The 8,415-nt window shown below is 51.0% G+C and overlaps 2 protein-coding genes across 2 annotated transcripts; both read left to right on the top strand.

Moving 5' to 3' along the window:
* The first annotated feature begins 1,238 nt into the window (after positions 1–1,238).
* SLC10A4 (solute carrier family 10 member 4) lies at positions 1,239–6,423 on the top strand. Its single transcript, XM_014568670.3, has 3 exons — positions 1,239–1,826; positions 2,577–2,787; positions 5,028–6,423. Exons 1-3 carry the CDS (start codon positions 1,351–1,353, stop codon positions 5,541–5,543), a joined length of 1,203 nt encoding a protein of 400 aa, XP_014424156.2. The 5' UTR covers positions 1,239–1,350; the 3' UTR covers positions 5,544–6,423.
* A 128-nt stretch (positions 6,424–6,551) lies between these two features.
* LOC102458569 (zygote arrest protein 1.L) lies at positions 6,552–8,347 on the top strand. The gene is made up of 4 exons (XM_075930456.1): positions 6,552–7,402; positions 7,587–7,679; positions 7,759–7,833; positions 8,066–8,347. Exons 1-4 carry the CDS (start codon positions 6,635–6,637, stop codon positions 8,207–8,209), a joined length of 1,080 nt encoding a protein of 359 aa, XP_075786571.1. The 5' UTR covers positions 6,552–6,634; the 3' UTR covers positions 8,210–8,347.
* The last annotated feature ends 68 nt before the right edge of the window (positions 8,348–8,415 follow it).

The raw sequence follows: 8,415 nt of genomic DNA, 5'->3' as shown, positions 1-8,415 counted from the left end.
CCAGTCACTGGGGAGGTAAGAGATAAAGGTTCAAATCCCTTCTCAGAAAGCATAAAGGGGATTCTGCATCCCCAGCTAACACATGCAAAATATACTATTAATTTCTACTTTGTAAGTTCCAAGGTTAATTTTTATAATTACATCATGAAGCTCCAGTTTGGAAAGCAAAAGAGGGGATTAGCACCCCAGTCTAGATCCAGGCAGCAGCAGCAAACTGTATGATTTATTGCCATTAATTAAATCATATAGTTTCTTAGTTAAGCATAGTTTGCTCATTATTGAAGCCCATCATCAGCAGAAAGTTGCTCTAATTTGACCTGGCCAAAGAGCTTTTCATCATGCCTCACCCATGTCACAGCTGTTACACATTCTTTCCATTAGTGGGAATGACCTTGGATCTCCCTTAATGTATCCATGGTAAATCTGACATTGCTCAATTAGGATGATATTGTTATGATCAGCTCATTTTGTTTTAGGATGCTGAGCTAGATTAAGCACCAAAAATCAGAAAATAATATTAATACTTTAATAGAGGGTTTTTTTGTGCCACAAGCATGCTTGAAGTCGGACTGAAATGTGTCTGCTCATAGTCCATCCCTGCAAAGATCCTCTGTCAACCCTTTATTGGTTCAAAATATTTGTTAGCATTTTGAGGGATGGAATAGAGGGAACAGAAGGCAAAGGTGACCCAGTGGATATCTCTTGCTTCTCTTTTCAAACAGCATGGTCTTTCACAAGAGATTATCAGGGGAAATAACCATTGCAAGGGATTTGTGTTTGTTTTTCCACTAGATCTGCAATAAAACATATTTTATTATTGGTTGACTGATGACAGCATGCTTCAACACCATGAACAATACAAAGGAAGATATGGGTCCTGCCTGAAGTAGCTTCTTAACAGAATGTCCGTCTGTGCCTGTGGTTAAATGTCTGACGGACTGCTGTGTATAGGAGGCAGACACAAGACACTGAATACAAGAAAAAAGCAAGTGTATTTGTCTTGTGTAAGAGACAGAACCTAATGTAGGTAGTGTGAGTGTACTAGATATTGTTCCTCTAGCTAGAGGTGCTAAGGTAGTTTAATTCAGTGTGTGCCAATGAGGGGAGTTGTGCTTGTCTGTAAGTGGATGTGCTTAGGGGGTGGGGATGGAGGGTCTGAAGAGGGCTAAGACGTGCCAGTGCTTCAGCCCGGTGACTGACAGTCTCCTCAGCCTCTTCACTGCCTATCAGTCCCCACCTTGCGGGGCCTCGCGGCTCCCCCAGTGCTTGGACAGACGATAGGGACCTGGCAGCTTTTGACTTGATGTGCAGCCCCTGACTGCCAGGCGCACACACACGGAGCGCACAGCCATGGACAGCTCCTGGGCAGAGAACGGGACTCTCTTCCCCTTCGCTTCGCTCTCCCCGGAGCCCGACAGCAGCAGCAGTGGCAGCAGCAGCAGCAGTCTCCCCGCCGTGGGCAGCCCCAGCCCCTCCAGCCGGGTGCCTCAGGCAGGCCGGGGGTCGGAGGGCAGCCCCCCGTTCTGGGACACCCCTCTGAACCAGGGTCTGAGCGTGTTCGTGGGGCTGGCGCTGTGCACCACCATGCTGGGCTTGGGCTGCACCGTGGAGCTGAGCCAGCTCGGGGGGCAGCTGCGGCGGCCGGTGGGGGTGCTGCTGGCGCTGCTCTGCCAGTTCGTGATCATGCCCCTGGTGGCCTTCCTGCTGGCGCTGCTCTTCGCCCTGGACGAGGTGGCCGCGGTGGCCGTGCTGCTGTGCGGCTGCTGCCCCGGGGGGAATCTCTCCAACCTCATGTCCCTGCTGGTCAACGGAGACATGAACCTCAGGTACCCGAGCGGGGCGCCGGGCTCGCCTCCTCCCCGGCGGGGCAGGCACCGCTCGGTGCCGGAGTAAAGAGCCCGGGAAGCGCGGCGCGAATCTCGCCGGGAGAGGGAGGCCGCCGGGGCTGGATGAGCCGGGGGCAGCGCAGGGCGGCGGCGGGCGTGGGGAGGGGGAATGGCGCTGCGGGAGCGCGGTTACTTTACGCAAGGCTTTGGCTGCCCCTGTGTCGGGGCGCGCCCAGGCGCACGGGTGGCTACGGGACAGAGGAGCCGGTTTCAGGATCTCCGTGGGGAAGGGGGGCGGAGATGAGCCCCGTTGCCCCCCGCGCCGGTTGTGTGCCTTGGGGGGGGGGTGTGGGGAGGACTCCCGCGCTGGAAAATGGCAATAATGAGCGGTTTGCGCTGCAAGGCGCCCGAAGTCAGGCAGCTTTTCCGTGCAACACGGTACGTCCCCTCCCCCTCTCTGAAACCATATTCCGGCCGATATGTGAGCACCTCCCCTCTGCTCTGAGACCGAAGGGACATTCAAGCTAAGAGCCACTTGCGCCCTGGGCGACTCTTCTCCCAGCCTCCAAGCAGGAGTTTGATACAATAGGCTCGTGCCTCCCTACACTAAGTGGACTTACATCGCCAGCTCTTACTGGAGCCGGGGGGGGGGGGGTTACCACCCCCCCCACACACACGCAGCCCTTGCAGCTGATGGAAGACGGCTCGCGCTGACCCGCTGCCTGTTGTTCTTTCCCCTCCCTCCCGCAGTATTATCATGACCGCCTCCTCCACCCTGCTGGCCCTGCTGCTGATGCCTCTGTGCCTGTGGATATACAGCCGCGCCTGGATCAACACGCCCCTGGTGCAGCTCCTACCCCTGGGGGCCGTGAGTCTGACCCTATGCAGCACGTTGCTCCCCATCGGCGTCGGAGTTTTCATCCGCTACAAGTGCACAAGGGTCGCCGACTTCCTGCTCAAGGTAACCACCGCTGCCCTGGGTCCGACCTTAGGCTCCCACGGGGAGGTGCTGAGCACCACTCGGGAGCAGGCCTCGAGGGAGAGTCTCCTCGACGGGCTGGTCATAGGAGTGTGGGGAAGGGCGCTGCTTCTCGCGGCCGCACCGCAAGCGCTGCTGCACTAAGGTACAGGGAACCCGTTAGCATCGTCCGAGTCTAATTAAAGGGTAAGAAAATATGCACGCAGGGAAGATGTAACAGGTCCGCAATAAAGAGCTGGGGAAAGCTTGCTAAACCGTATAGCTATTGCCCGACATCGTGAGTCCTCCGAAGAGTAAAGAGGAGGAGCCTGCATTGAAAGTAGCGGCGTTTCAGCAGCTCTGCGTGTAAACACAGATACTAAGCACTTCCGCGTAATGCACTGGTATCACTCAGAGCCTAGGATTAAGGTTCATCCCATCCACTCGTGCAAACCCTCAAAACGTATTCAGAATTCTACACAGAATCTCTCGCTCTTTCCCAAAGAGGAAGGATAAGCGCCCATTGTGGTCAACTAATAAGAGAATACTGACCGTGTTTTCTGTAACACGGCTAGAGGCGGGGTTGGAGTTGAATAGTAGCTCTTTTTGTTATCAACCAAAATGCTCCCTTACTAAGACCAAAGGATGTACCATTATTTTCCTGCAGTAATACCAAATAAAATATTAGGCAGACCGATATAATGTACTGCCATTTCTTCAATGCAAGACGAGCAGATCAAACGACAAAAGAAATGCTCAATATTCTTCTAATTATGCGACAACATCACTAAGCATACATTTTAAATAAATAATGAATAATGGTATAAGTATAATAGGTACTATACCCTCATCTAGCTTGAGTCCCTTGGGCAATAAAATCAGTAAATTCAAAACAATAATATAAACATATGTACAACTATCTTAATGTGGAATAATTAAAACAAAAAGAAAATTATTTTTCTACGTTATTTGTGTTTGGCAATGTAAAAATTTTCAGTACGCATTTTTCATCAATCATGGCAAAACCAACTTATATATTTCTGACTAAGCTATCATACAAGCAATTTTTATGGAAGTCAATAAGAAAAATAACAATGTGCATTTATTTAGGTATTATTTTAAAATAATTTCTAAGGGCCAATAAAATAAGCAGAGTTACTAGGAATTCACCCAGTGTTTTGGGGAAGGACTAAGACAAATAAAAAAATCTGGTCTCACTGAATAACAGAAATGTACAATGTTATATACCTGCACTATTGTGGGGAAGAGAAAGATTTCAGGAAAGGAGATGTATGGGGAAAGATGTAAAAACATTCTGTGGAAATGACTAACCATAATTGAAGAGAATTACCTGACTGATTGAAGTAATATCACAAAAGTCTTTAAACACACATTTAGGATGAAAGCCACAACAGTGAAATAAATATTTCTGTTCATTAAAAGAACACATTGACATTAAAATGTGTTACGTAAATGTCCAAATCTTCAGAACTGGCCGTTTGGATGGTTGACATCTCCTTTAGGTTTAAACCTGACATAGAATTATAGAATCAGAATACTAGAAGAGACCTGCAGAGGGCATGGAATCCAACCCCCTTCCCAAAGCAGGACCAACCCCTAACTAAATCACATACACATAAGCAAGATGAAATTTCTTTAAACAGTTTAGCCAATTTACACTTTTAAGATAATATTTTAAAATACGACAAAAATAAATGTTTAGTGTCATACACTTCCCTGACCCAAGACAGCTTCATTTTCTTTTTTTTATGACAATTTTCACACAATAATGTAGATTGTTACTGAATTTCTGAGAGAGTGTCTCAGACAAGTTTTTCTGCTAAAAACTAATTTAGAGACAGATTCCTTCCATCTTTATTCACCTCAGGCATTATTCAAAGCCCACTGAAATTCTGGATCAGGTCCAAGGTAAGAAAGATGGCAGGATCTGCCCATTAGTGGATAGTTAGCATTAGAAATGCTACAGCATGACAAACTCAACGGAATTTGGAATTAAGGGGAATGGTCTTTTCAGTGTTGTTCAGTCATATTTTGTCTGTCCACTATTCATATAAGGAAAAAGTTTTGTTATAACAGCTGCAATAAATGTGCTGATATCCTTATTATACTATTTTAATATTTGTATATTTAATTAATTTGTCTTCAAACGCAATTCTAATGTAAGTTTTCCCTTCTTTTTTTTTCCTCTGACATATCTGATTTTGATTATTCATTATTGTCAGGTTTCCTTGTGGTCCCTTTTAGTGACTTTGGTGCTTCTTTTCATTCTGACTGGCACTATGTTGGGACCTGACCTGCTAGCAAGTATCCCTGCATCTGTCTACATAGTAGCACTCTTGATGCCCTTAGCAGGTTATGCCTCAGGATATGGCTTAGCTACTTTATTTCACCTGCCTCCTCATTGCAAAAGGACAGTGTCTTTGGAAACAGGATGTCAAAATGTCCAACTCTGCACAGCTATACTAAAACTAACCTTTCCACCACATCTCATAGGAAGCATGTATATGTTTCCCTTGCTTTATGCAATTTTCCAGGCTGCAGAAGCAGGGCTTTTTGTATTAGTGTACAAGATGTATGGAAGAAAGCTCCATAAACAGGATACCTTAAATGAAGATGAAGACACAGATATTTCCTACAAGAAACTGAAAGAGGAGGAAATGGCAGATACCTCATATGGTACAGTGACTACAGAGGAACACAATTCTATTCTAATGGAGCCTGCACAGACTGCACTGTAGATGGACAAGTCAGAACAGCAGAAAGGGGAGCTTGAATTAATATTAATATGCGTTACATTTTGGGAACTAGTAAAAGAGGCAGTTAGGATACTGACCAGCTTCCATAAAGTACCCAACTACTCCCAGTGTATAAAATGACTGTATGTTTACTATTGTGCCAGTTGAGAATATTTCCTCAAAAATATAGCCTTATGTGTACAAAAATCAATATGACACAAGGAGATAAGTCTACATCTTCATAGGAAGAAGCTCCTTGGTAAATTAAGGCAGAGATCTATACTAGAAACAAATGAAGAGTTTTGTAGGAAAAATTCAATTTGTGTAGTACTGATGTGAACAAAGGAGCAAAGTAGATTATATTTGTAAAGTGTCGTTCTGTTTCATTCCTCCTATTAGTTGTAAAAACATCCTGTTCGTGATTGATTATAAATGTGTGGAAAAGCTGCATTCACGCTGTATTCATCACTAATTAAAAGCCTTCCAAAGACAACCAACATTAAAAGGAAGTGCAAGTAACGGTCGAGTTTATCTAGGGATGTATCTAGCAACGATTTATCTGAAGGGAAGGTACATCCTCCCTTCGGAAACTACGCGGTCCCTGGCTCGGCTGTCTAACAGCAGCCAAGGCGCTCACGCGTGCCTTCCTCCTCCAGAGTCACCCCCGAGCGGTGTCTGTCATGTCTGTCTATCAGGCCCTTGCTCTTCGTTCGCGGCACAGCCCCTGCGTGCTCCCGCGGGGACGTCGCCAGTCAATCAATGTGCCCGGTCGGCTCCACGCCACGGAGGAGAAAAGGCTCCCGCCTCGGTGCCCACTGACGCCGCGCGGAGTCCGGGCCCCGCAGGGCGGTGCTGAAGCAGGTAACAGGCTTCCCGCCCGTCTCTGCCACGTGCCTCGCACCCTGGGCTCTGCTCCTCCCGCCCAACCACCCACCTGCTGCCCGCCAGGAAGCCAGGGCGAGGCGGGTCGTTACCCTCCGCCAATGGACGCGGCCCCGTTCAGGCGGCGCTGGGGGGACGCGCACGGAGCCGGCCCCTCCCCAGGGTGGGGTATTTAAGGCGCCCCCCGGGGCCCAGCTGCTGGGGCAGGCGCCATGGCGGACGAGGCGATGGAGAGTTACCTGTACTCCGCCTACGCCCCCTACTCCTACCGCTACCAGCCGCCCAAGGGCAAGGGGGGCCCGGGCGCCTGGCGGCAGCGGGGCACCTACTTCTCGGCCTACGGGGACGCGGCGGCGGCGGCCGAGTACTTCGATAACTACCAGCGGGCGCAGCTGAAGGCGATCCTGTCCCAGGTGAACCCCAGCCTGACGCCGCGGCTCCGCAAGGCCAACACCAAGGAGGTGGGGGTGCAGGTGAACCCGCGGCAGGACGCCTCGGTGCAGTGCTCGCTGGGCCCCCGCACGCTGCTGCGGCGCCGCCCGGCCCCCGGGCTGCCCCCGCTGCGGCCCCGCGAGCAGGAGCAGGGCAGCTCGGCCACCGCCAGCGGCCGGCCCGTGCGCTTCCCCAGGACCATCGCCGTCTACTCGCCCATGGCGTCCCGCAGACTCACCACCTTCCTGGAGGAGCCGGGGCAGGAGGAGGAGGCGGAGGAGGAGGAGGCGGCGGCGGCCGCCGAGGAAGACGAGCAGCAGCGCGCCGAGGCGGCCGCCGTGCGGGCCAGCTGGGAGCAGCCCCCTGCCAGCAGCGCGGAGCCGCGGCCGCCCCAGCAGCAGCAGCAGCAGCAGGAGGCGGACGAGGAGGCGGAAGCTGCCCCACCGCAGGCAGCTTCGGAGGAGGCTTCCGAGCCCCAGGGGGCGCCGGAGGGGCAGCCCCAGGCCGCAGCCCCGCAGGAGCCGGGCAAGACCCGCCTGCGCTTCCAGGTGAGGGCCCGGCGCGGCCGGTCACAGCGAGCCGCTGCTGGGCAGAGGGTGGCGGGAAGCCCGGGGCTGGGCTCAGGCCGCTATGCCCTAGGGCGGGTTTACCCCGAGCGCTCCCGGTGCGGGAGATGGGCGGGCAGGTGGGGCCGGCTCCCTGCCGAGGCTGAGTAACCCTTGTTCTCGCTAGTTTCTGGAGCAGAAGTACGGCTACTACCACTGCAAGGACTGCAACATACGCTGGGAGAGCGCCTACGTGTGGTGTGTGCAGGGCACCAACAAGGTAGGCCTGGTGCTCCCGGGCCCATCCCTCTGTACCTTGGGCCCTGGCTGCTACTGACCCGCCCTCCCCCTTTCTGTAGGTCTACTTCCGGCAGTTCTGCCGGACCTGTCAGAAATCCTACAACCCCTACCGCGTGGAGGACATCACTTGCCAGGTGAGAACAGCCCCAGGGGCCTGCCTCAGGGAGGTGAGCTTGTGGGTCCTTCCTCTGCCATTTCTTCTAGTGAGCCTGGGACCTTGAACTGGACTCTAGCAGCCTCATTCTCTGCCCTGAGCAGGCTGTAATCTAAACTACTGCAGCTAATATTGCTCCCTGCCCTAAGCTGGCAATCTGCTGCATGTATCATCCCCCTTCAGATGCTTTCTCCAACCCCCCTTCTTTCTAGAGCTGTAAGCAGACCAGATGCACCTGCCCTGTGAAAGTGCGCCATGTGGACCCCAAGAGACCCCATCGTCAAGATCTCTGTGGGAGATGCAAAGGCAAACGTCTCTCCTGTGATAGTACATTTAGTTTCAAATATATTATTTGACTGGGATACTTGTTTAAAGAATCTTGGTGTAAAATTACAATCAAAACATAGCTTTTCTTTTGAAAGAATATATAATATGGTGAGATGTAGCTGGGCAAACCTACAAATAAAGGTATGGCAAAGCACTGGCATAATTGAGGCATGCTTATGTCTACCTTACTTAATGAAAGTTACAACATTCATAGTTAAGAATGAAAGAGAAGACT

This window comes from Pelodiscus sinensis, chromosome 5, assembly GCF_049634645.1.
Source record: "Pelodiscus sinensis isolate JC-2024 chromosome 5, ASM4963464v1, whole genome shotgun sequence".
In the NCBI taxonomy this organism is placed as follows: Eukaryota; Metazoa; Chordata; order Testudines; family Trionychidae; genus Pelodiscus; species Pelodiscus sinensis.
The sequence above is the reverse complement of the archived record's forward strand: the minus strand, read 5'-3'. Positions and strand labels throughout refer to the sequence as shown.

Excerpts from the sequence above, each read along its gene's own strand:
- LOC102458569 (XM_075930456.1), top strand. The coding sequence starts at position 6,635 with ATGGCGGACGAGGCGATGGAGAGTTACCTGTACTCCGCCTACGCCCCC. Across the intron at positions 7,680-7,758 it reads GTGTGCAGGGCACCAACAAG|GTCTACTTCCGGCAGTTCTG; the intron begins GTAGGCCTGGTG and ends CCCTTTCTGTAG. Across the intron at positions 7,834-8,065 it reads TGGAGGACATCACTTGCCAG|AGCTGTAAGCAGACCAGATG; the intron begins GTGAGAACAGCC and ends CCTTCTTTCTAG.
- SLC10A4 (XM_014568670.3), top strand. The coding sequence starts at position 1,351 with ATGGACAGCTCCTGGGCAGAGAACGGGACTCTCTTCCCCTTCGCTTCG. Across the intron at positions 1,827-2,576 it reads AACGGAGACATGAACCTCAG|TATTATCATGACCGCCTCCT; the intron begins GTACCCGAGCGG and ends TCCCTCCCGCAG. Across the intron at positions 2,788-5,027 it reads TCGCCGACTTCCTGCTCAAG|GTTTCCTTGTGGTCCCTTTT; the intron begins GTAACCACCGCT and ends CATTATTGTCAG.